Raw genomic sequence first — 27,242 nt, forward strand, 5'->3', positions numbered from 1 at the left:
CACTGTTCATTCATATTACTGTTCATCATTTTCTACCGATCACCAACTTGAACATCAAAGGACCTACACGGGGACTCCTTCCCTGGTCCGGCCACTAACGCTTCTTATGATACACATGAGTATTTCGAAGTTATCTTTTGATAGCGATGAATCTTTATTTAGTCAATATTTGAGCCACACACCTAGCAGTTCATCTCTATCTATTTCAGATAGAATCATCGTCAATATCAATTCCATGCACTATATTAAGAGCAATAAATTTTTAGTCATAGAAGATTTTTTAATTATTTTTTAAAAGGGTTTTTAATTGATTGCTACATAGATTTTTTTCACAGAAATATACCTTGTTATGCTGTAATAATTAATTAAGTCATCGAAATTGAACGAGCTGAGGGACAAAATGACTATAGATTTAAGTAATACCAAACTTAAGTGGTTCAATAATTTACGGAGGAAAGTTCGTAACACAACCAAAGGCTCCCACGCCTTTTATTATACGACTCAAAAACACAAATTTTCTTTTTTTTTCTCTCCTTCCCCTCGTCTCTTACTCTTCTAGCTCAAACGCCGTCACCGGAAAGCTGTCGGACAACCCCGTGCCGGTCTTGAAGGTGATCTTCCCGGACGAAGGATCGCCGATAAACACCTCGACGACAGAGAGCCAGAGCAGCAGCTCCCTCGTCTTCACCCCGGTAATCTTCTTTAGCTTGCGATCCTCCACGAAGGCAGTCACTTGGGTAGCGTAGGACACCAGCTGCTTTATCTCCTTGAACATGTGCTCCTTCTTCTTCCTCTGCGTCAGCCACATGAAGCCGAGGTCTCTGTTGTAGCCCATCTCCAGCAGATCCTCCAGCGGCAGCAGGCCCTTGGGCAGGCCCAGCTCTTGCAGCACTTCCACCATCTTCTCCCTGCAGACGGCGGCGCCGCTGTAGACCTCGGCACCGTCCTTGTACTTCTCAATCAGCTGTGTCGCCATTGTACGCTACAGATGGAGAGGGAAGCCAAATGTGGTGGTATTTATAGAGATGGAAACGCGATTAGAGTCGAGCCGACCATTTTCTGCTCCATTGACTTTGCGTTGGTTGACTTCGGCTCATCTTTCTCATCAGCCAGCCGCCAGCGGGTGTGCTCCATTAATGCTCTCTAACGAGAAACTGGATGATTAAATTGCCGGCAGACTAACAAATATTAAAATTAAAAATTTAAATTTATATAAACATATATTTTTATATATAAAGAGCTAACTAATAAAGATAATTAACTTCAAAATTCAATCATATTTAACAACAAATTTTAGTAGAGCAAAAAAAAAAAAAAAAGGCCTCAATTATCAGTCGTTCGATTCACAATGGACGATTGATGTCGCAAGGTTGTGAGTATATTCGACGCAGCCCTTGCCTTTTGATTTATTCGCCTGCCTCTTTGGCTTCCACCACAAAAATAACTATTAACCAACTCTTCTTCCCTCTGTCGAACAGGAGGAATATGATTATTGGGGGAAATCTAGGGTTTACGTTCTTTCCTGTAATCGAGATCCAGACAACTCAGAGACTACTTCCCCTGCTCGTCTGCGATTGGCTTCGGCATTTGCTTGGAGACATCGGATTGGGATGATTCGTTGTAGTATCTGTTTGCAAGTGAATTAACATCAAAAAAATTTAGCAGAAATCGTAGCCTGTAATTACCACCCTCTTTCTGTCTGTTTTTTTTATTAATTGATAATATTGTGTGATTGCACTCTTTTTGTTTTTTTTTTAAAAAAAATCCCGTTAGTTGTGCAATTACACTAGTTTTGGTGTTAACAGATGTGGAGGGCTCTTGCAGTTTATGCAATATAATGAGAAATAATGTGAAAGTGGAACACGATGTTAAAAAATTTAAGCGTAAATTATACGCTGCCTCTAATTTACCAGTATTCCATGCTCACCCAACTTTTTTTTTTCCAAAAATCTTCACATTAGGATTGTTTCAAAGTGGAAAAATCATGTACATCTAATGCACCCTTGATTAGATATGTCATTTGATAGAGTGAAGTGGAGTTTTTTTTTTGTGAAAAATGATGTAAAAGCAGTAAACTATAGCAGGTGTGTGTAGAATGTACCTAATTTAATGCTGAGTATACTGATATATTTCTTATTCCATCTTATGGAAGAGTTGTACTCTGAACTCTGAAGCATTTGGTATAACCAATCTATTGTTTGTTTCAAGGATCAGAGTTTCAAATGTTTATAATTATGATCACTGCTTATCTGCGTTTTGCTATATATTAGAAACTTCTGTGAAGACGACGAGGAATCATGGTTCAGAATATCAAGGACTAACTAGTCCAGAATGAGGACTAACTGATCCAGACCCTGGAATGACGGAGGAGTTGTGGACTTGGTGGTGAGATTGGAGCTCAGTCATGCCTGGCCCTGAATTGCTTAGGGAATCTAATTGTGATGCTAGATCTCAAAATGAGGTAATTAGGTCCTAGTTTTGGGTCTCAGGTGTGGCTAGAAGTGTATGCGCGAACCTTATTCCAAACTTGGACACTTTCTTACTGAGTCCTTGTGTGTTGACATCTAAACTCATACGCGTGTTTGACACTTGTACCTGAGTCCGAGTGACATTGTGGTGAGTGGCAAGGCTAAGAGAAGTGAAGTTAGTCATCTCTGACACAGCGATATATATTTAGTTAGTTCCCTGCATCTAATTTAGCTTTGCAGCAATTGCATGAATATGCAATGTGCTTGTTTCTTTTGTCAATGACTTAAGGTCCTTGATGAATCTATTATTGTAATGGTTTTTTTTAGAGGAGAGATAAAGCTGGTTTATCAGATAATTGGAAGACAGAACTTGTTTGTATGCAAACATTTCACTGTTTGATGCTGCATCCTAAATGAGTATAAAATTTGAATTTCATAGTTTCACTAGTTCATGCTCATTTTAGCTATGGTATAATATAGAGGATGGTGGTGGCCAACTAGAAAATGTTAGTGGTCACAGCATATTAATGAAGGAACCAATTGGAGTACCAACACAGGCATCTGATGAAGGCTGCAATAGATATTCTTCACAATCAATTCCTAATACAAAAGACAAGTTCACTTCAAACAATGACCTGCAAAATTTCTCACTTCCCTTGATCCAGTCAGATGGTAAGGATATTTACTGGATGTTCTTGTTCTATGTTACTGGTTGCTTCTTGTTCTTATTTTATGTAACACTGTTTTTCTTTACTCAGAATTTGCCCTTAAAAACGTTCTTTGATAGACTCATCCTTGTTCTTTTTATTTGCTAATTATAATCTTGGGAAATATGAGATTGGGATTGAGGCCACAGGCCATAGTTGCAACAGGTATTGAAAGAGTTCTCATTGACATCTCCTACCTGGTTCGAAATTCCCTCCTGATTGTGAAGATCTCAAAGACCAAAGTTTGAAATGAATTTTTTTAATCATGTTTTAAATACATCGGCAGTTGTCAGTCCACTGACAACCATTTACTATGAAAAAGGAAATACATATAGCTCTAGGCCCATGACTATTTGGCAAGTTCCATCAGATCCAGAAACAAAAATAAAATGTCAATTTCACTTCACATAATACCATAGAACACATTCACATATATCACTATCTTCTCACATTATTTGCCCACCTTCCACTCTGATACGCCATGTCAAACTTAACTCAGCTGGACTGGGTGCTTGGCTGCTGCATTTGCATGTAAGCTAATATGGATGGCAATGACACTTTGTTGCATCTAACACAGTAAATGTACCTTAAGTTAGTTATAGTTACTAATGTTGCTGAGTTAAGATTTAACTAACTGAAATGTCACTTGCTTATAACATAAGAATGGGTGGAGGTGAAACATAAGAACCTTATTATTATTCAATCTGGACTTTGACATGCTAACTCATCAACTCTTGAAGTTTATTGTTTTCCACTAGAATGTCAGGCAAAAAGGGTTTGGTTTCTTAAGATTAGAAAAATTGTTATGTTTCATTTGGTGGCAAACTTTCGAAGAACTTAGACATTGGATATCCAATTTTTTGTACAGAACAAGAAGTTGTTTTGTCCTGGAAAATGAACAAAAGAAAATGCTTGTGCATTGAACCAAGATAACTTACAAGCAAATATTAGAACTAAGTTGGTTTTATGTTTGTTTTGGTACCTGATGTGGGAAGCTTTGGTCAGATCCTGACTTTGGAAAATGTGTTGTTGGTGAACTCTCTTTTGTGTAGCAAGGGATTGTTATGGGTCTGAAATGTAATGAGAAATCTTTCTTTGGCAATGACAGTAACCTAGAGTTGTTAAGGATAACTACTATTGAATAAACAACAGAAGGCTTGAAAATTAATTTTAAACTTAGTGGGCAATAAAGAGAGACAAACAAGCTCAGGCATTAATCATGAATGTGTTTGGATCTCGGATTAATTTCTTTTGTTAATCGTTGAGTTTGTCATTTTGTCTTGTTCAGTATGCTGACCTCACTGATGCCAAGTCATATTTTGTTATCTTAGTCCAGTGCCCTTCTTTCCTTGTTCACAGCAGTTAGTTTCATTATCACGGGGATTGCATAGTTGTATTACACTTTGAAGAAGCATTTTGGTGAATCCTCATCTGCTTATGATGCATTGAACATGCTTCCAGATTGTCGTGTGCTAAAATTTATTCATATTTTGGTTGGGTGACTACTATCATTATGTTAGAAAAGTCTTCTCTTCCTGTGATTTCACCTTAAGTACCTATATCTGTATTTGTATATAACACAGCTTTTTTTTTAATTACGTTTTCATTCTGATGACCAAGTTAACTAATTTTCAGATGACAAAGAATCATCATTCACAGAAGATGTCAGCCCAGTCAGATTGTCTCCTGGTGATGCTGTTTGTGCTGAAGGTGTGCATGTGCCAAATTTTGTTATACAAGATATGCAAGGTGCAAGCCTAGTTCCATTTCAATTTATACAGGGATATGCTTCTGACAATAGTGAAGAAAAGGATGAGATTGATGTCACTTCTGTGAGAACTTCATCTCTTGCAGGCCTACCAAATATCCACACAGACAACAAGATTGAGTTCAAATTTGCATCACCAAGTATTCTCTCTCAGAGAACTGTTGAAGGAAATTTTAATAAGGCGGAAATCAATTTTGAGCCTTCTAAGAATCATGATATCATGGAAACTAATGACATGGATATTGACTGAGTTGAAACGCAGCAGACCAAGGATGCAAGGCAGGATTCAAGTGAGCCAAAGCTAGATGAGTTTGGGAGACTTGTAAGAGGTGGTGGTGTCAGTGATGGTGATTCTGATGACATGCAATATAAAGATAAGCATGGAAATAGATGTGGGAATTCAAGTCATTGGTCTCCTCAGGAAGGTAGACACGGATGGAACTGCAGTCCTAGATGAAGGCTCCAAGAACAATTCTCCACGGTAAATTTGTTTGTTTAATAAAGCTCTGTATAGATACTGCAACTTTTCTGACAGAGGTTATCTGCAACTTTTGAAACTTTGAATCTCTTTTGTTCCTGTTTCAGCTATTCTCCGCTGAAGTCTTTTAGGCATAATAATAAATTTTCAAGGAGAGATAAGGAGGAACATTCTGAATGTTTCAATTTTGTTCAAGGCCGATGCATCTGTGGAGCATCTTGTCATTTTCTCCATCCCGACAAGGGTGGTGATAGGGTGGGAGTCGTGGTGTGAAACAGGGAAAATAATAATAATAAGGAGAGAGAGAACTCACAGATATTATTACTTTCAAGGATCTTCTTACAAGCTTCCCCAGTAGGGCTCAAGTATTGCTTGAATGCCCTGCAAGGGTTGAGGCCGCTCTTATTTATAGCGAGGATGCCGAGTGCTCATTGAGCCCCATCATCACATGCTCTGCTATCATGATAAGAGGGACTCCTTTCTTTACAGTACACTAATTTTATTTTTACAGCACATAAGCCACTTATAGAGAATCTTTTCTTTAGCACGTCTAAGAAAAAGCATAGATAAGGGCGAATCTACTTTAGAGATTTGGGATGAGTCATTGAATTTGAAGGGTCCACCATGTCCGTAGAATCAAAGGTGGAAGGAGTTCATTCTAGAAACAACATCTTGCAATAGGTGGACTACCTAGGCAAGTTGTCCATCAACCTGCTTGATAGCTGGGTACCAATCGCCCCACCAATTATTCTTAGAACTCCTTCATAGGCATTCTTGCTTCTTTAGTTCATGAAGCAACCTGAGCTGCTGGAGGGAATTTGTTGCTTGGATTGCTGCTCTTTGTTGTAATTCATGGAGAGTTTGGTCAATCCGTTGTCCTTCGTCAAACGTGATTGTGTATGAGTTGTGCAAGGAGTTGATCTGTTGCTGGTATTGTTGAGCGAGATACAGAGGGCCTGTAGGGCCTTCGTCATTTGGTCCTATGCCTTTGGGTCTGGATGCCCCTTGAGCTCCTGTAGGGCCGGTGCTATAAGCTCCAATTTGCTCATCTCCTTGCCTGGTCATTCTGTCATCATAAGTAAATTGATTAGTTTAGAGAGGGCGTCAGCTACCTGATTATCCTTGCAATCAACATGCTTAAATTGTATTGTAGGGCATGCTCTGGTAATATAGTCTATAAAAGAAATCCACCGAACTCTGGATAACTTATTATGTGTTGACTTGTCGAAAAAGCTGATTATGGCTTGGCAATCTGTTCTGATGAGTAACTCAGTCTTGTCTAAGTAATGAATTTTTAATGATTCCAGGGAATTCATTACTGCATGTTTTTCAGCATCTATTGTAGATTTAGGAGGGTTGAACTTTCCACTGGCCAACGCACAAACCTTTTTTGTATTTTTAGGATCTGAAAATAGAAGTTCTGGGAGCCATGATAGGAAGTTGCAGGATCAAGCTAAAACCACATATTATCACAAAAGTAGCAGACTTCAAGGACGAGGACTTGACTGCTACCAAAGGTCTGCGATCCTAAAAGTACAGAAAAGGTTTGTGGAAAGTTCAACCCTCCTAAATCTACAATAGATGTTGAAATACATGCAGTAATGAATTCCCTGGAATCATTAAAAATTTATTACTTAGACAAGACTGAGTTACTCATCAGAACAGACTCCCAAGCCATAATCAGCTTTTTCGGCAAGTCAACACATAATAAGCCATCCAGAGTTCGGTGGATTTCTTTTATAGACTATATTACCAGAGCAGGCCCTACAATACAATTTGAGCATGTTGATAGCAAGGATAATCAGGTAGTTGACGCTCTCTCTAGACTAATCAATTCACTTATGATGACAGAATGACCAGTTAAGGAGATGAGCAAATTGGAACTTATAGCACTAGCCCTACAAGAGCTCAAGGGGCATCCAGACCCAACGGCACAGGACCAAATGACGAAGGCCCTACAGGCCCTTTGTATCTCGCTCAACAATACCAGCAACAGCTCAACTCCTTGCACAACTCATACCCAATCACGTTTGACAAAGGACAACGGATTGACCAAACTCTCCATGAATTACAACAAAGAGCAGCAATCCAAGCAACAAATTCCCTCCAGCAGCTCAGGCTGCTTCATGAACTAAAGAAGCAAGAATGCCTACGAAGGAGTTCTAAGGATAATTGGTAGGGCGATTGGTACCCAGCCGTCAAGTAGGTTGATGGACAACTTGCCCAGGTAGCCCACCTATTGCAAGATGCTGTTTCTAGAATGAACTCCTTCCACCTTTGATTCTGCGGACGTGGTGGACCCTTCAAATCCAATGACTCATCCCAAATCTCTAAAGTAGATTCACCCTTATCTATGCTTTTTCTTAGGTGTGCTAAAGAAAAGATTCTCTATAAGTAGCTTGTGTGTTGTAAAAATAAAGTTAGTGTGCTGTAAAGAAAGGATTCCCTCTTATCCTGATAGCAGAGCATGTGACGATGGGGCCCAATGAGCACCCGACATCCTCGCTATAAATAAGAGCGGCCTCAACCCTTGCAGGGCATTCAAGCAATACTTGAACCCTACTTGGGAAGTTTGTAAGAAGATCCTTGAAAGTAATAATATCTATGAGTTCTCTCTCTCCTTATTATTATTATTTTCCCTGTTTCACACCACGACTCCCACCCTATCACCACCCTTGGTATCACTCGCACTAGGACAATGCATAAAATTCATCAGGATCCTAGTCAACAATTTTCCACCTTCAATGTGCACGACCATGCTTCAGATCTAGAGACAGATAATTCTGCAAGAAAAAAGGGTAGACAGGAATTTGACAAGCCTCTACAAGAGGAAATTTATACCAAACCTACTGAGTTGAACGTCAGTACTGCTAAATATACGGTTTCACCAGGTTCAGTGAGAGAAAATGGACAATCAAGAGAAGTCAATGTTGATGTTAAACAAGAGGATACCGATCAGCACTTCCTTGATAGAAGTCCTCAATTGGGCACACAACATGTGGGAAAATTGTCAGAAACATTTGATCCTAGTGGTGGAGATGGAGAAGAAATATTACTTGAATCTGACAGTTCTAAGCAGGTGAAGAACATCACATTTCAGTCTTCACCTTCTGCTCTATTCAAGAAGTTTGATAATAATCCTCTGGGACAAAATGAACAAGGTGAAAGCCTCATTTTTGAAGCTGATATCTTTTATTGATGATATTATTTGCACTTCCACCTGAATATTTTTCTTTCTTTATTGTGTTGATGCAGTTCCACAACAAAGCCCCTCAAATAAATCATACGAAAAACAGGTTGCTGCAAAACCAAATCTCAGATGAATTTCTACATCAGAAAGGTGTTAAAGTTGCCAAATCCTTTGGTCCAGATAGCTCTGAGTTGATTCAGTTGAAATCTCTTGTTCAGGGGCATATTCCTTTCATTAACCCTACTAATAATGTGAGTCCACCATTAGCGTCACAGCAATCTGCACCAAGTCTGATTGCAGCTTCAGTCAGTCAATCAACCCTTCAGAATCAGATGTGCTGCTTCATAGTCAATATCAAATAGCCGATGAACAATATTCTCAAAATATTCAAACTCAAAATGCCATGGGCTCAGACTTCCACATTCCAACTATTTCTCAAGCAAATGAATTTCCGACAAGGCCTTCCAGTTCTTTAATGGATTATCCTCAATTGTATCAACAAAATGTGTTTCCACCTAGAAATGACTTTGCTCAGCCCTCATTGATGCCTCTTTTGCAACTGGAGTTTAGTCATCCACAATCAGTTGACTTTAGCTATCGTCCTTTATATCATCCAGAATCATCTCGTCTACCTCCAATATGCTTAAATAAATACAAACACAAGTACCTGTGGGTGCTCCTCAGGATATATCATTCCATCATGAAACCCAGCTTCTGGGCCAAGAAGGTGAAATCTTGGATGCACAGCAGAGAGAACATCACATCCACCACAAGTCTTTTGTTCGTGAAGATATTCAAATTCCATCATCAGGCCTAGTACCTAGCTCATTTTATCATGGAACTCCTGTTCATCTTAGGTCATTACTATTAGCAGGGGAATCCTTTTCTAATGTGCACTCTGTACCAGGGGAGCTTTGCAACCAAGGCTTCTTCCTAAGCAAGATTTTTCCTCTGTCAAGGATTTGCCTTATTCCAACCATGCTTAAGATATCCTTTGCTTGGCCACATGACACAAGCAGTCATTTTCCCTCAGTGCCTACTGGTCACAGCTTGGTTGATCCCTTCGTACAGAAAATCCTACCAGAAACTGATCTGCCAACTCAAATATCTAGCATTACCATGCTTAAGATGCCTATCTCAATGCACCATAACCCGTTTGCGTCAACTTTTGAACAGAGGCCTGCAACTACAAGATTAGGCTATGATGCTTCTGATTTAGGGCCAAGACTAAAACCTTCACTACCAAATTTCAGATTGTCGGAGGAGCAGAGTTCACCAAGTATTACTGGTTACACTCTTGAAACTTCAGGTGTCCCACCTCATTTCCCAAGGAAATCTGTCAGTGAGCTAGCAGGAGATACCTTGTATGATCCATTATTTGATAGCATTGAACCTTCTGGCATACTCAAGAAGTTAGTTCATCCTCAGAAAGGGCAATCTTCTACTGATGTCAGTTCAGTATTGAAATTCAGTAGCTTGTCCACTACTGCAGATGCTCCACACAACATTAGAGGATAGAAGGATTGGGGCTAGTGAACTGAAGTCAGTAGTTGATGACTTCATTGAGGCGGCAACTTATGCTGAAGTGGGGGTTGTGGAGAATGATAGCCCTCAGCTGATCAATGAAAAAGATTGGAGTCCTGACAATCTGGCTAATACTGGTGCTGGGGAAATTGATACTGATCAGGTTCATTCACCTGGGAAGAAAGTTAAGTCTAAGGACTCAAGATCGATGAAGCTTTTTAAGATTGCACTTGCAGAGTTTGTCAAGGAAGTCTTGAAGTCATCATGGAGACAGGGTAATATGAGCAAAGAAGCATTCAAAACAATTGTAAAGAAGACTGTGGATAAAGTGTCTAGATCAGTGGCCACCCGTCAGATTCCTAAAACACAGGCAAAGATTGACCAATATGTTGAATCATCCCAGAGAAAGCTGTTATGGTATGCTTATATTGTATTTCTTTCATGAATTCACTTCTTTGCTCTTATATCATAATATATTGCATGTATTTTTTTGTTGTCGTGCCTAGATGCCTAAATGGAAATATAAGAATATGCCTATTTGGCACGGTAATCAAACTCTAAGCTTCCTTTATAAATAGATCCTCACGTAGTCATGTTTTTGGAATTTTGTGTAGAATCGATGCACCACTTGTATTCTGTTTGATCTTCAGATCCTTGTTCTAAATGTTATTATTGTGTCTTCTATTCTATGCAGGGCTATGTTGACAAGTATGTTAAGATGTAAATGATCACCATTCTATTACAAGTTCTTTATGAATCAGAGGATCTTGCTGCGGCAGGAATAAAATGGACCACTCCCAATGAGGTTATTATGTTCTTGAAAATTTACATTGATTTGACACTTGTGATAAACATGTATGTTTACATGTGTGCATTATAACTTATCATCACTGTTTTCTGACTGATCTTGAAATTTTATATTTCAGTCTGCAAAGAGTGTGATACCTGATTTACTTCATTCTTTGGTATCAGCTTTATGTGATACCTGATTTACTTTGTTCTTTGATAAAAGTTTCATATGTCATATTGATTGTCCAGTATCAGGATTAATGATAGAGAAATACTTTGTGGCAATACTTCTAGGAACCATTATGGCGTTGGAATGTTAGTGCTTATGAAAAAAAAAAAGAAGACTTTTTTCTCCTCTTCCAATCAGCTCATCACCCACCCTCCATTAAATACTGGTTTTGCCTTGGTTTTCTTTTACCTTGCTAGGCTGTTTGTGATTCAGTACAATATTTTGCTTGAATCAGTGCAGGGATTTAAACCTTCTAAACATGCTAGTCTAATTTTTTTTTCCTCGATAATCAATGATTTCATCCTAGTAATCTTTATTTCTTTAAAACAAACAAAAAAAATCTGCTGACGAGCTTCCTGTGCCCCTTAAACACTTCAGAGATATCAGATGGCGAGGCGAGACCATAATATGATCTTGGGAGCATCTGGAGTAATATGATGGTCATACTCTCCTTGCAAGGGGAGGCTATGGTTGAGACCCCTGGAGAATGTCTTTACCCTCTCTGTTGTGGCTTGTGTAGGTGTTTTTTCACAAATACTTTAGTGATCCTCCATGGCTCAAACAGTGAGAGTTTCAAACAGAGAACATCGATGATGAGTGGAGACCGATGAAGATGAGAGCGACCCAGTTGGATGCAAAGACTAGAATTCCCTGAAATGGTTGGGAGGACATTTGCTAACGGTGATTCGTTGCTGATATTGCATGATTTGGAAACACAATGGAAAAGTTGCCTCAGATAGGATTTGAATCATGGAATATGATTGTGAGTTTGAGAATGTTAAACTATTTATACATATTTCATAAAGTTATTATATAATTTACTATTTTTATGTACAAAATTAGACTGTATCAGCCCCAGTGGATATACTGATCAAATAGTATGCCTTAATCACTCAATGCATTTTTTTTACAGCAGTAAAATTACTTAATGGCTTAGAAGTGATAAATATTAGCTGAGATAACTCCTATCAATGTACGGTCTTGAAGAAGGGTATATTATATGCCGTCTAATTTTATTTTGCAAGAGATTGTTTAGGGCCAACTGATTGTGGATGACACCAACATCTCAGTCATTAGCTACTCTGAAAATTCTACTCTTCAGTCTTAAAGCAAGATAGTCTAAAACATTCATAACTAAGCGACCAAAGCACTCCCTAATTTTCCTTAACTGGCTTTGTTGTAAGGCCAAAACCATAAGGAAAGAGAGGGTCATAATGTGGATCGCCAAAGTTCAAAGGCAGTTGCTCCACAGATTTAAACCATGTCCGAGGAAGCTTGCCTGAGAACCCATAGTCACCAAAAAGCACATCTGCAACACCTTGGCCTTCGGTGCCAGGAAGCCATGCAGCAACCAGGGCATCGATCGTGCCAATGTATGGCTCGATCACAAGCGGCCTCCCAGAGATTAGGATTATGACACATTTGACATTGCTGCACACATTATGGATCACGCTCGGACCAGGGGGAGGAATAGTAAGGTTTAAATTGTCTCCATAGGTTTCAGCGTATGACTTCTCTCCAACCACCACAATTGCATAGGAGAACTCGTTGAGCTTCACAAAGTTTTTCGGAGTAGATCACTGGGGTGCTCGGATCAATAGTGGATCGAATAGCATTAAGAATCGTCGTCCCTGCAAGGGATGATAGTTTAAACAATGACTTCTGGCCTCAATATGCCATGAAAGATTGGAAGAGCAAACTGAACATCATATGTTAAGTATCATTCTTACCGATTGTGAGACTGTTTCCACTTTCCCCTTGCCAAGTAATGGTCCACCCTCCACACTGATAACCCAAATTGTCAGCATGGCTACCAGCGACGAGGACTTTCTTCGCTTTCTTTGGAAGAGGCAGCACTGGGTTATTGGCAGATTTCCCATTTTTCAGAAGCACAAGTGATTTCCTCACAGCTTCCCTAGCTAGATCACGGTGCTCCTAGTCGAGGCAAAGAGTATCATCTCAGTGATGGAGGGACACAAGTACTAAGCATTGAAAAGCTGATTTGGAGTATGACATCAAACTGCACACAGAAAGTTGAGGAAGTTGGTTACCTGTTTGCCGAGCTGATCTGCTAAACTGGGATCAGCATATGGGTTCTCAAATAGGCCCATGGTGAACTTGACACGAAGAATCCTGCGCACAGCATCATCTATTCGACTTATGGGTATGACGTTCTTCTGGACTAGGTTGGTCAGATCACTAATGAATTCTGTATATGCATATGGAATCATTATCTGCCAGAGACAAAGGCAAAATATAAGAGAGAACGATCTGTCGATGTTAGAAAATTTGTAATTCTGCATAAACTAATTTGTACTGCTATAACTTCTTTAATCCAATTACAACGTGACATGGGCCATGATCGAAGTTAAGTTCAACATGACTGAATAATCTATGTATTATCTTGAGAACAAGGAGGTCAGAGAGCATATGCAGAGACAATGGATGGAAGAAGGATGGCACATTGTGTTTGTCCAAGTATTTTTGTAATGTTTACTCTCATATTAGACAGTTTGTGTGGATTAACTTAAGTCAAACCGAGTGTCTCAGTGTATGATCACATGTTTGTAGTAAAGGTTGATTCCTGGTGCACACAAAGTGTTTAGTGAATGTGCTTCTACCAAAATATAGAATCAACTTAAAGCAAATAAAGCTAAGGATATCAATAGTTCTCGGTACCAACCATGTCGATACCGGCAAGGATTCCAGTCTCGATCGAGTAGGTGTAATTTGCATGTTCTGGGGTAGTTATCCTGTCAACACCTTGGCAATCTGAGATTACAAATCCCTATTAAATCAATAAAATACTTCCATAAGAACAACCATAAAGTAACCATCTTAAAGAGTTGGCAACATGTGATGAATCTTTTTGTCACTTACTAACCCTGAAATGAAGCTTGTTTTTAAGAAAATCAGTGACTAGAAAATGGTTGGCATGCATCTTCACTCCGTTCCAACTTGAATAGGAAACCATCACGGTGAATACGCCTTTGGAGATAGCACTGTAGTAAGGAGGCATGTGGATGCTAAGTAGTCCATGTTCACTTACAATGGTGTTATATTCATTGATCCCTTTGTATGTGCCACCGTCACCGACATAATGCTTAGCACAGGCAGCAACATTTCTCCTACAGCATGCACAAGTTGTTCCTTAAGAAACCAAATTTTGCAACACTGATGTAATTGCAATGTAGCCTTACTTCAACATATAGATGTATGTTCCTTACAGAGGTAAGTAAAACAATACAACCAAATCATTGGGATACTGATGGAATATTTAACCTATCATGTTGCAATTATCAGAAAAACTCACCTTCCAGCAACAAAAGGAATTCCTTGGGAATTTGGTGGCACATCTCCCTGCAAGCCAGGGATGATCTCGGTCATTGCTTGAACAACCTTTGGATCTTCACTGTAGCTTTCCTAACACCGACCCCATCTAGGATCTCTACAAACCTGTAAGCGCAAACACATAAAGAAAATTATATTGAAACAGTTGAAATTAGAAGAATGTTACACCTTGCAGCATGATCATCTAAAGTGAGGAATAATGTAGATATGGCATCATTATCAATTACCGCCACGCATGGAGCAAATACATATGGAATTCCTGTTGCTCTAACTTCAAGTGCAGTAACTGCACCTATTTTCTTCACTAATGCAGGATCCCTGGTTCACACAGATTTGATATAAGTGCTGAGTAATAAGAAATAATATCTAAAAAAGCTTTTTCCCAATTGGATCTACCATTGAATAAGAAATATCAAAATCTAAGTTCATTTTATAAACTTATTCAGTGTAAAAGCTGCAAGTTCTAGTGCTGGTTATATTTTTCTCTCTGCCATGGTTGATGGATTTGCACAAATCATTGCAGGAAAAACTATAAAAGCAAAAGTGACAACTTAGGTGCTAAGGCATAGATATATCATACTTTGATCTAAGCTGCAACATCCTAATAAGGCAGTGGAAAGAAATTGCTGAACTTAATCTGACAATACAATAATTCCAAAAGTATATTCAACAGATCAAAACATTTTAACTAAAGCAGCAGAAACCAAGCCAACTACATGATATGCCATGGATACCCATGAATACTTTGGTTGAAACTATAACAATGTAGTCCAAGAAAGAATTTCATCAGGAACTTTTGACGTCAACGCAACTTTCATGAACTAAAGCATAAAGTTTTACTCTGGAGTTCTGAGATAGAAAAACATAATAACTGTGAAGTGGTCCCTCTAGAGGCATATGCTCTTAGTTCATGAGTTTGTCTTTCATTTTAGTAAACAACCAGAATTATGTGTTGTAGTTTTTACTGAATAATGGTAAAGCCATGTATTTGACACTTCATCACTAATAATAAAATAACACTACTTTAGTAAACTACTGACCTAACAAAGAGGATATCCCAACACTACTTTAGTAATTCAAGGAACAATTTGGTGTGTTACGAATTCACTTGCCTAGTAGCACCCAGTCCAACGTTATGTGGAAATACAGTGGCTTTGTAGACATTGTTGTGACCATGGACAGCATCAACACCATAAATTACTGGGATGCCCAAACGAGTAGAGAGAGCAACCTTTTGAATTCCATTCACCATGTTCACCCATGCCTCAGTAGAAGCTTGAGGCGAAGGCACACTGCCTCCCCCACTCAAAACACTACCTGTACCAAATACTTAGCAGTTAGTAATAAGCCAATGGCCATCTTATCATTCCATCTCATATTCTTTATAGAACATTCAACAGAAACAAACATTTTTACCTATGAAGTAGGTCTTTAATGTCTCAGGATTAGCGATTGCAATTCCTCTCTCAATCTGTGACATTTGACCAATTTTCTCAGCAAGAGTCATTCGACCAAGTAAATCCTCAATTCGAACATTCAGTGGTTGCTTAGGATCCTTGTACTTCAGATACTCCGCTACGACCACTGTCCTCCAGTATGCTATAATCAAAATAATGAACCAAAGACTTCGCAATCTCTTCATCTTTATTTGATTCCTTAATATTCCACTAACTGCACATTCCTGAAAGAGAGGATGCCCAAGAAAGAAAAATTTTCATCAAAGAAACTGCAATCCTTCCAAGCATCTGCTTGATATCCTTCCAAATATAACCAGGTGGCTCTTTGTTAGTGTTCTAATCTTACAGCAGGAATTGGAGGAGTAAACTGGACAAATATATAAAACAGGAGAAAATGATGCATATCTTGTAGAGATCCCATCCCAGTATCTAGAACTTGGAAGCAAATCTTTTGCTTAAATTGTTGCAAACAAAACAAACCCAAACCCACACACTTGCAATTGTTATAGGGCCAAATGCAGAAACAATAAAAGAAAACAAATAGACTTAAGATGTATTCATGGACAACTTTTCTACCCCGAACCCAAATTTTGTCTTGGTCGACAAATATACTCGGACAAGCACCATTGCTCTTGTTTTGTTTCAATCACACCGCTCTCATAGTCAAATAATTCGTGATGAACAGAAAAGAAGAGGAGGATCATACCGAGCTTTTACCATGGAAGGAGAAGAAAGAAGAAGATCTGTAGTGGCGAAATGTGGGGATTGGGGCATGATTTATGGAGTTTTTTCTTTGTAGGCAGGGAAAGGACCACCTTGCATGATTGCAGCTTAGCTGGGACATGTATTTAGGGGTGTAATCGAGTCAAGTCGTGCCGAATTTTTGAATGTTTGAGTTTGACTCGTTTATAATCGAGCCGAGCTCGAGTTTTATTTAACGAATATATTCATGGCTCACGAATTTATTCAAACTTTTATCGAGCCTAACGAGCTTAATAAATATAAATTATAAATTTAAATATTCATTAAAAATTAAATTATATATTTTTTAAAAATTACAATATTCTTGTTAAAATTTATAATTTTATTCTAATAAATAAATTTAATATATTTATCTATGTTTTTCATAAATAGAGTATAAAATCTATAAATTCAATATCAAAATTATTATTTTTTTATTTAAAAATTGATTCATGAGCTTAACGAACATGTTCACGAGTTAACGAGCTGAATATTGTGAAGCTTGAGCTTAGTTTGTTTATCTTAACGAGCCTAATGAAATGAGCTCAAACGAGCTTTTATCGAATCGAGCTTCGAATAATTCATGAGCAACTTGACTCATTTACACCGCTATATATTCACTGCTGCCCTCTACTGATATCATGTAAGGAGCCCACTGTGTTATAGCATCAAAACAAAATCTTTTTGTTAAAGGGGCTTATTTATAAATTCTAAACTTATTGTAATTTAATGTAAAAGTTTGGCCCCCCTTTCCTTTGAAAACCCTGCCCTAACCCTAATCTTCCTCAACCAACGTTTCCTTAACTCTTCACGCCGCCGAGACTGCCGCCCCTTGCTCCCTGCCGTGGTCGTCATCGTCGTCGCTGCACGTCGTCGCTGTCTCCGTGCGCCATCGCAGCCGCCGCACGTTGTCATCGTGCTGCCAACGCTTCACAACAGCAAGCGCAATTAGATCTTCGATTTAGGTGGAGTTCTCTTGCTTGATTCCTGTTGATTTACCTTCGTGCATGATTAAATATAAAGTGTTTTAGATTGTTCAACTAGTTGTTTGATCTTTCTGTTTATTCGAGCTTAATTCTGACTTGAATACCTATTTAAGTCTTCTTCTCTGTTTCCATTATCAGTATAAACTAAAGTTCCAGAATTAGTTTTATTATTCATATGATTCCTTAATTCATGAGTTATAGTTGTAGAACTACAACCCTGGCTGAGTTATGTCGATTGCATCCATCATTCTAGATGTATACATTTTATCCATTCTTTTCCCTTTTGTTCTAAACGGTAGATAAGATAAAATCTTATCAAATTGATAAAAACCATTTGATCACTGATTTTCCTTTTGATTATGGTAAAACAGTATCCTATCGAAATTTTATTTATGATATTCATAATGTACGATGGAAAATTTGGAGATATCACAAGAGAACTTAGTGTAGTTCCATAAAAGAGAACGTAAATTCTCATGAAAATTTCAAGTGAATAAATAATATAAATGATGTTTTTGAAGAAGTTACCTAAAATTGAACAATACGAGAGGGTTCGGCTCCATGCTCGTAAGAAATTTCGTAGCTTCTCAACTAAATAAATAGAGAAGCAAGTGAAACCCTTGTGCTATAGAACTTTAGTTCTATACTTCTGGAAGGTTATGAGGTTATTTATACCAAATCAATAATAAATATTTCCTCTATTAATATAGAGCATTTGTTCCACGCTTTAAAGAAGATTGTTGAATCTTTTCGCGCGTTCATAGGCTACTGCCAAATTGAGATGATTTTACCTCGCAGGATGGATTGCAAGTCATTCATCCTATTTTTATGGGATACTTTTTGGATGGATTGCAGGTCGTTGATCCTATATTTGTGTTTGTATATATGCATACACATGATGTACTTTGTATTGGGTGTATTGCAAGCCGTTCAATCCGTATATATACGATACATCTCTTTCGGATGGATTGTAGGTTGTTCACCTTATTTATGTGTATATGCATACATACGATGTTCTTCGTTATGAGTGGATTGTGGGTCGTTCACTCTCATATACAAGGCATTTTCCTTGGGTGAGTTGCAAGCCGCTCACCCTTATATTTACATTTATACAGGATGCGTTCATATTAGGTGGATTGCAGGTCGTTCACCTTTTCTTATACAACACATCTGTGATGGTTGTATTGCATGTTGTCACTCACTAAATAAATTATGTTGAGTTGTCGAATAAAATAAGACTACTGTATGTAATGTTGAAGATGAAAAATTAAGAACTAATGAAATTAAATCAAGAAGAGAATAAAGGATGAATGACATGAAAAATATAAAGTGTAAACTATGTTGTGCCCTCTTGATTTTATTTTCATGCACGTCTTCTCTACCTCTACTTTGCACTTTGTGTTCACTCTCTTTTCCCTTTTACCTTTAGATTTACAGACGAGGCGATTTTCAAAGTTTGTCAATATTGTGGATGGTTGCTTAGAGATGCTTAATGATGGTTTTGGAGACGTCTATAGAGTCCATTCAGTTTATTTCTTTATTGCACTCATGCATTTTGTTATTTTGACAGTTTCTATTTTCACAGTCTGCACGAGGTCAGCTTTCAGTCATGTCATGGTATAGTAGAGTCGGTATTTTGGTTCAAACATTCTTTTACATCATTAAGTAAAATGTTGCATATTCATGTTTGTACCGCCCATGTACCCTTCTTGGATATTATATGCGGATTTTGATGAAGGGATGAATATTGTTCGAGCAAGGAGGCTATCTCTCATATAGGGATGAAGTTTTCGGGTCGTGACACACTGAGCTTTGGCACAGTGCCGCCTTCTCAGTTTTTCACACATTTAAAGATCAAGTTTCATGTTCAGCCAATTAACGGATGAATTTCTTTTAATGGACGATTGACCTAAGAACACTGGACTGATGGGTCGCCCGTTGCGAACGCTTCCTAATTTATCTTGACGGAAACTTTCGTGGGGCTAGATCGGTTACTCTTAAAATCATGGTTTAAAGTGTCGTGCCGAAATGGTTGAAACAGGCAAAACGTCTCGTTCCACTCGGTGATTGGCACCGGCATGACCTCGGCACCAGACCCACGACAGGTGCGACGTGTTGCGCGATCCCGTGGTCACAGTGAAGGGGTCGCTCGACCCTACAACAGTAGCAGAGGGGTCGCATAACCCTTTCGTTGCCACCGTGGAGGCATCGTGTGACCCTACGACCACTGCAAAGGGCCGCACAGTCAATGTGGTCGCGCCGAAGGAGTCACACAATCCCCGCAGCTATGGCTGGTCGCGCAACCCCGCGACAACGCCCAAGTCGTGCAGACTCGCGAGTGGTGTCGGATTTCAGATTTTTTTTAATTAAACTTAGTTTAATTATTTTAATCAACTCCTAGTTATGATAGAGATCATCTAAAGAGACTTTATTAAACCCTAATAAAATTATCTAATTAATTTTATATTTCATTTATTTTAATTTAAAAATTATAATAAAATTTTTATTTATTTATTTATCTATTTTCATATCTTTTTCTTTTTTAAAATATTATTTTTTATATTTTATATTTAAAAAATACCGAAACTATATCGACACGGCACGATACGGTACCGAAACTGTATCGCTCTGGTCCAGGACCGAAACCTTGGCACGGGTCGAAATTGTAAACCTTGCTCAAAATTAGTCGGTGCCAACTAAAAAATGTAAAGAGTAGTTGATTTTGGTAAAAAAAAAAAATATAGGTGAATTTAATTAGTCAAAGCATGCTTAATTGGCAAAGTGAAATAAAAAAATAGCTTGTTTTAATTGTTATATATATATGGTTTCGTTATCCAGCCCGACTTGTCGTGCGTGTTGCTCATGGACTTAAATCATTTCCAGACGCCCTGACTAGACAACCACCCATGGCAATGCGTACGGCAAGTTAAAAACCCAATATATATATATATATATATATATATATATATATATATATATATATATATATATATATGGGGCACTGCACACTTCTCTGTGCGCGTCTCCGCTACACAACTAAAAGTTGGGGTGCCCTAAAGTGATTCGGGTGCCCCGACTTTGACTCACTCAAGGTGCCCGTATCACATCCGTAGCCCCTACTCACTCAGTCGTATAACGCACGCATGGAAGTGAGGTGCGCTGAGCTTAGCCCGGCTCGGCCCGACCCATTTGGCACCTGCTATAAAGAAATGTCCCACTAGGTTTTTTAGTCGGAGACCGAAACCTCCTTCCCTGACGATTACTAGGGTTCCATCCACATCTTCCTCATCTACACTGCCTTGAACATTTGGTCGTTAACTTGAATCAAGGTATCCTCTCAGTTTTGTTCCCTTTCTTATCCTTTCATCTTTGATTTCTATTTGTTGGGTTAAGTTTAGATTTGGGTTTGTGTTGGAAAGTATGTTCAACGTGTCTCAAATTTTTGGATTCACTCCTGCAGCGTAATTTTAGTGGTTTTAAGTGGCACATGATCCAAGATTACTGGATGCATTATTTTTAGTCTGAGGCAATAGCTAGTGTGTTTTGTTTGGTCATGAAATTTGTTGTTGGAATTAGAAAATCTGGTTTGGTTACTTATGTTGCTAAAAAATTTAGCAACCTCAAATTTTGTGGGACTAAGGAACAAAGTTCAGGGTTTACAAATCCAGGTCAAAAAAACTCCATTTTTGGGACTTCCATCTTCTCTATTAAAGGCATTCCTCCAGGAGGACTCAGTCCGTCAATCGTCCCGCCACTAAAAATGGATCCCGAGTTGTGCCTCATCTCGAAAAAATATTATCCCTGTCTTTGTTGGTGACAGACATATTCTCCAGGGGAATAGGAAAGGATGATTTCTTAAGCAGGATCTAGACTATGCTTGTCCCCAATAGCGGTGAGGCTAAACCTCTCTAAGGTACATTACGGTATGACTGTGACTTAAAGGACTGAGCTGCGACACTCTAGACTAAGAAATATTTGGCTAGAATCTTTGGGATCGAGTACCTCCCGAGCAAAAGTCGAGACGAGCTAGGACCTATGTGATTGAAACCTACTGGGCCAGGACCTATGTGGCCGAGACCTCTTAGGCCGAGACCTCGAGACATCTAGAATTGATGCTGAGACCTCAAGATTAAGGCCGAGACCTTGAAACCTTTGGAATCGGAGTCGGGATCTCTAGAACTGATGTCGAGACTTTGAGACCTTCGGAGTTAGAGCCAAGATCAAGGACCTTAGGAGCCGAGAACTCAATACCTCTCAAGCTAGGACCTTCATGGCCAAAGTCGAGACCTCTCGAGCAAAACCTGTGTGGTTGAGACCTCCTAGTTCACACAATTCCCAAGTCATCCTTTTTTCAGTCAGTTGTCTTCCCCACCAAGGCCCCTAGGATCACTAGACCCCTCGCTAAGACGAGTCGATGAGTGTGAATTGAGTGAGACTGAAGTTATAACCCATTTTAGGCGGGAAGTCTTGGCACCCACGCCAAATTTGCCCTCAAGCCACTGTAATCTTTTGGATCGAATGGGGAATCATGGTTAGTTGATTCCTGAAGTGCAAACCATAATTACTACTCGAGATTCTCACTCATCAGATGGCTACCACTCCTTTATATACTCAAGGTAGGGTTCAGCGATGTCAGTTTTGCATCTTCTTTCTCTTCCGCTTGCATCTTTGTTCTCCCACATGTAAGTCTCCATTCCTTACTTCTTCTTTCTTTGTTCGTCTCCTGCTACTACCATCACCATGCATCCTACGAGGGTTTAGAATGAAGGTCAGAGAGGCGGCAATAGACTTCAGCAGAGCGAGAGCGAACCTTCTTCCGTTCCTTGGTTCAAGAGTACGCTCACTAGGTACATTGAAATTGAGACCTCCAACCTTCATTATGGCTATAAATTTTTTGACGACTTTTAAGTTATCATCCCCCGCCCTTCTGACAGACCTCATCATCTACCTAATTGCGTGACCTTCCCCGCTGAAAGCGTCCTCGGGTCACTCAACTGCCTTTTCGCCAAGATAGTTTCCTAGGTTCCTCCCTTTTCGTCAGGGTATTAATTGAAACTGTGCTGCCTTTATGCTATCCTGTTCCAGTGAGTGAAGAGGATCGGCCCCTCCTGTAGAAGCTTCTACCGCTTCCTTTCAAAATCCTCGGCTGGCTAGTCTCGCCATTGAGGAACGGGATCTCGTTCAACAATTATCCTTGGCTAGGCTTCTGGAAGACACGTTGGCCAAGCTTGTGCAAATAAGTTTGCCACTTACACCTTGGCTTAATCTTTGCTCACTCCTTATTCCTCTCCTTAGGTATGGACTCGACACATGGAGCTCACACTCCGAGTGCCTTGTTTGCTCGAGGCACACCGAGTAAGTGTTGCTCAAGAGGTCAAGCAACACACTCGGGCTGACTGCTTGGAAGATGAGGTCCAGATGGCTCAATCTGAGATCAATCGCTTGTCGGAGGAGCTAGTGAACTTGAAATTGGCCCTAGATTCTGCTGAGGCTGCTCAACGAGCTACGGAACAATCGACTGTTGAGGAACAAGCTCATTGTTCAGCCGAAGTTGCACGACACCAGATTGAGCTGACTACCTACAAGATGGGGCGGATGATTAATGGGAGGCCTGGAAGTCGGTGTTTATGGCTTCCTCGGAATTCAACTACATACTTGGGCCCTGGACTGACCTCTTCTTCGAGCAAGGCTTCGTGGATGTGGTGGAACAGTTTCGGGCCCAAGATTATCCTCCCACTTGTGCCTCAAAGGCCTCCTTTGATCCCTACAAGGTGCTGGATACCATTCGTCCATTCCCTGAGAATTATTTGGTTCCTAACCATCTCCCCCACCAAGTTAGGATCTTACCTAGTGACTGTCAGCTTGTACTGCACTGACAAGTGCTTGTTTTGCTAACCTTCTCTGGTTACTTTTATGTGTTTCCTTCTTCCTCTACACTCTTTGAGTCTTCCCTTTAATTGAACATGTGTGAACCCAGCCATCTTTTCTCTTGGCAGATGGAACGATGTGCCTAATCCAGCAATTGTTCTAAGTCATAACTGAGGGAAAAGTAGGCTCAATCGCTTATTTTGTAGAGCGAAGAGTAAGTTCGCACCTACAACTAGCCTAAATCTGCGAGAGAGAAGGCCTAGTCGATCCTTTAACCGAGAGGGAGAAACATATGCTTGATCCAAGACCTGGCCTAGGTCAAAACAACTGCTATATATACAACTTCCACTATGCTTGTTTAATAGATACAATTTTTGGTATGCCAAACTATTGACAAACTTGTCTAATAAACTAATACACCCTGTAGTTATATCACTTTCAATTCATCATCTACTAACTTGGATTAGATTTGTTTGTTCGTTGTGATTAATTTGTATTTTCACCTGATGAGGTACTTTTGTCTGTGATTCTCTCTAAGCTAAAGTAGCCATATCACGCTGATTGTGAAGTTTTTCCTTTTTCTGTGATAAACCATGTTGATTCCAGTGTATGGATAGTGTATTCAGCAGGAGACTTTGCACTATGTTACTATCTTTTATATTCCATTAGAAATTTCTATAGCCGACAATGATAGATTTGGGTACTTATTGTTTGTTTATGGTGGCAAAAGGTCATACGCTGACCCCGAGCGCCCCACACGATCAGTCCCACAGTCATTTGTAGAGTGCTTATTGTTTGTTTATGCGTCTTATGTTGGTCGCTTAATATTGTATGCTGTTTAGCTTTGCCTTGCATAGCTAATCATGTGAATCTGATTTCTCCTGCTACATTTTTTTATTATTTTATTTGTTTCTTCGAGCTCATTGACAGACGATCTTCACTTCTGATCTTCTTAATGTTCTCTTACGTTTTATTACTCTTGTGCTTGGTAGGGTGGTTGTGAAATGAAGAGAGCGGCTCCATGGGAAAAATCGTTAGAAATATCTTCAGATGATTCGTCTGGCTCAGAATCTGAAGATGGAGCACCAAGAAAAAAGGCACCCACAAAAGATGGAGGTCCTCAATCCAAAGATTATATGTCAAAAGGTTCGTCTTCTAGAGGTGGTAAAATGATCCCTTTTTGTAAAAGGATTTGTTGTTGATTATTTTTACTGAACTTGAAATATCACAAATTACCCTGAAATTACTGGGATATATTCCGTCTTCTTTACATTATTGTTTTTAGACTCTACGCCATCTCAGGTTGCATCCATCTATTAAAAAGCTCTACAGTCCTGATAATTTTCTTCGTGAAGTATCAACAACTACAATTTCTTAATTCTTTCTACATTATCTGGTTTGATTTATCTTTTGAAAGCATCATATTTGTGCAATGAAATACTACTATATCTTTTAAACTTCTACTCAAAATGTTTCTGAACTATTGTAGATAAATGATCCAGTATGATGTTAGCTTCCATCCTTTCTTTGAATGGAAGGATGTCGGGTTGTAATTTTAATGTTACAGTTCAAAATGTTCATCACTTTGTACTTAAGAGTTTATTTGGTTCTATGATGAATTGGAAATCTGGATAGTAAAAATATGAGACAAGTTCTCATATTTCCTTAGAGATTACTTCAGTAGCTCTTGGAACTCACTGACCTTTTTGCAATTTGTGAACTACACTTTCTCAGCTCCATAGTGATGTAACCTAAATCAAACAGAATTGTTTGTTTGCACTTCTCGATGGCCAATTTGGAGAAACACTTGAAGGTTTTGCTAATAAAAGAAAATGAAAGAAAATCATCCGAGTGTAGCAAGGTAATATGAGGTGAGGGTAGATTTTTTTTCCCTTTCAATGAAAGTCTGTCATCTATGTGGATAAGTAATACTAGTTGAGATTTTTCATGGTGAAGATCTACATGATTAAAGTTTAAGCAGCAGGTAAGCCTTTTATTGAATGATGGAAATCTTTTACCTTGCAAATTATCCATATAGATCAAGGTTCATGTTATTACTTGAAAGTTGAGAATCCTCTTAAATCATCAAGAATGTTGCCTATGTGTTTTGAGATCAATAATTTTACTTTGCAATCATCATTGGGATTTCTAGTTGTGAGTGGGCTATCATGTCACTGGCTATGCTTACGTAGAGGGTTGTCTGTCAGACCACAGTCCCATATGAATTATATAAATTTCTGTTTCACTAATAATGAGCCTTTTATAATATGGCCTAGTAATTTAACTTATCTCGTTGCCATGTCCTTGACGCTGCAGGTTCACTTATCAGAAGGGCAGAGATGTATCAGGAATACATGGGACAACTACACATTCCTTCTAAATTGGGCTCTGTCGTTCCTTACACTTCATGGCAGGGATTGGCCAAATCTTTGAAACAATTATATGGACAGCCATTACACTATCTCACTAACATACTAATGAAACAATGGGATGAGTCTAGGGTTGGCCACGATAAGGAAAACCGACATTTAGATACCATCATTCATCCTTCCAAAGCTGAGGCCCTTATCTGGGTCACAGAAGAAGTCCACAGATCTACCACATCGCATCATTATTTAGCCAAGCTTTGGGCTTCTGATCCCATGTATCACATCCATATTGATCCTATCTAATAGTAATCACCAAATGCAACCTTCGGGCACTTTGCTATTCCATCTTTAAAGAAAAAGGATTGCTCCTTTTGGTTGTCATTTGTGTTTCTTTAGGATATATTGATAATGTTCTTGAAAGGACTTTGTTTATATAGTACATACAACATTTGGTGATGGTTTGACTCCATGAACAGAACTCGACTCCAAAAAGAAGAAACCTGGTGGATTGAACTTTGAAGCTTTAAGCAAGCATGGTTATCGTGGTGGACCTTCTATCTTAAAGGTGCCTCCCCCAAGGATCAATGATAAAGAGCAAGACTGGTCATGGTCAACCGGCAGAGGATCTGACGCATCAAAAAGTATCACAGAAGAATCATTTGAAGAGCGGGAGCACACCAGAGCTATTGTAGCTCAAGGTGAGAAGCTGTTGAATGTTACAACCAGCCAACAGTCCGACAAGAAAGACAAAAACTTATCGTTCTCACAAAAGGAGAAGCGCAAAAGGGATCTTGGTCAGGCCAGCAGGGGGAAGAGCTACGTCGAAGAGGAAAAGAGGCTATTGCGTGAGAGTGGCATCTATTCTGGCTTTGATTCATGACTGCATGTTTGATGTCATGTTCGCACAAAATGACACCACTACTCTGGTGCTATAATTTGTCCTGCATAGCTAGTTGGAATTGATCTAAAGTCATTGAAAGTAAGCTTGCACTAGCTGCCCCACCAGCTTTGTTTGTTATTGCGTAGTGAGTTGGATTGATGGCTAATCTTATCAAAGTTGCTCATCCTAATCCCTTCTTATGGTGACCATCTTAATCATTTTATTTTATGGTGGATGAAATTAATTTAGCAATCATAATCAAGATATAGTTACAGACTAATCCAGTTTGCTGAGAGGTTGCTATAATTCTCTAGGTAGCAAATATCGTGTTGGTTGGAAGATACTTGTTTGTTCTGTACATCAAAGTTAATGATCAATTTACTTGCCAGTCTTAACAGAACTCACATGTATGATGCGAGTGATGACTCGTAAATAGC

The 27,242-nt window shown here is 39.1% G+C and overlaps 3 protein-coding genes, 1 long non-coding RNA gene and 1 pseudogene across 12 annotated transcripts; 3 read left to right on the top strand and 2 right to left on the bottom strand.

Moving 5' to 3' along the window:
* Positions 1 to 438: 438 nt before the first annotated feature.
* Positions 439 to 984, bottom strand: LOC122010455. The gene has a single exon (XM_042566999.1). It carries the CDS (start codon positions 974 to 976, stop codon positions 548 to 550), a length of 429 nt encoding a protein of 142 aa, XP_042422933.1. The 5' UTR covers positions 977 to 984; the 3' UTR covers positions 439 to 547.
* A 430-nt stretch (positions 985 to 1,414) lies between these two features.
* LOC122036382 lies at positions 1,415 to 5,657 on the top strand. 6 transcript variants are annotated; one of them, XR_006127376.1, is made up of 4 exons: positions 1,415 to 1,677; positions 4,811 to 4,924; positions 5,030 to 5,424; positions 5,529 to 5,657. XR_006127376.1 is itself a non-coding variant. In XM_042595686.1 (4 exons), the coding sequence occupies exons 2-4, from the start codon at positions 2,996 to 2,998 to the stop codon at positions 5,191 to 5,193; spliced, it is 423 nt and encodes a 140-aa protein (XP_042451620.1). In that variant the 5' UTR covers positions 1,415 to 1,677; positions 2,949 to 2,995; the 3' UTR covers positions 5,194 to 5,336. The 6 variants fall into 6 exon arrangements, 3 of the variants coding, with proteins under 3 accessions (XP_042451620.1, XP_042451628.1, XP_042451613.1); XR_006127378.1 differs by having other exon boundaries at positions 4,811 to 4,885; positions 4,957 to 5,424; XM_042595686.1 differs by lacking the exon at positions 5,529 to 5,657 and adding an exon at positions 2,949 to 3,140 and having other exon boundaries at positions 5,030 to 5,336.
* A 2,427-nt stretch (positions 5,658 to 8,084) lies between these two features.
* On the top strand, positions 8,085 to 12,062 carry LOC122036414. The gene is made up of 4 exons (XR_006127383.1): positions 8,085 to 8,582; positions 8,677 to 10,552; positions 10,830 to 10,940; positions 11,532 to 12,062. It is a non-coding gene; the product is annotated as an uncharacterized LOC122036414 (long non-coding RNA).
* A 60-nt stretch (positions 12,063 to 12,122) lies between these two features.
* On the bottom strand, positions 12,123 to 16,675 carry LOC122036373 (annotated as a pseudogene).
* A 791-nt stretch (positions 16,676 to 17,466) lies between these two features.
* Positions 17,467 to 26,943, top strand: LOC122036420 (protein RDM1-like). 4 transcript variants are annotated; one of them, XM_042595721.1, is made up of 3 exons: positions 17,467 to 17,667; positions 24,549 to 24,717; positions 26,402 to 26,943. In XM_042595721.1, exons 2-3 carry the CDS (start codon positions 24,561 to 24,563, stop codon positions 26,803 to 26,805), a joined length of 561 nt encoding a protein of 186 aa, XP_042451655.1. In that variant the 5' UTR covers positions 17,467 to 17,667; positions 24,549 to 24,560; the 3' UTR covers positions 26,806 to 26,943. The 4 variants fall into 4 exon arrangements, with proteins under 4 accessions (XP_042451655.1, XP_042451673.1, XP_042451682.1 ...); XM_042595739.1 differs by having other exon boundaries at positions 25,873 to 26,553; XM_042595748.1 differs by having other exon boundaries at positions 24,549 to 24,702; positions 25,873 to 26,553.
* Positions 26,944 to 27,242: the final 299 nt, after the last annotated feature.

This window comes from Zingiber officinale, chromosome 1A (genome assembly GCF_018446385.1).
Source record: "Zingiber officinale cultivar Zhangliang chromosome 1A, Zo_v1.1, whole genome shotgun sequence".
Lineage (NCBI taxonomy): Eukaryota > Viridiplantae > Streptophyta > Magnoliopsida > Zingiberales > Zingiberaceae > Zingiber > Zingiber officinale.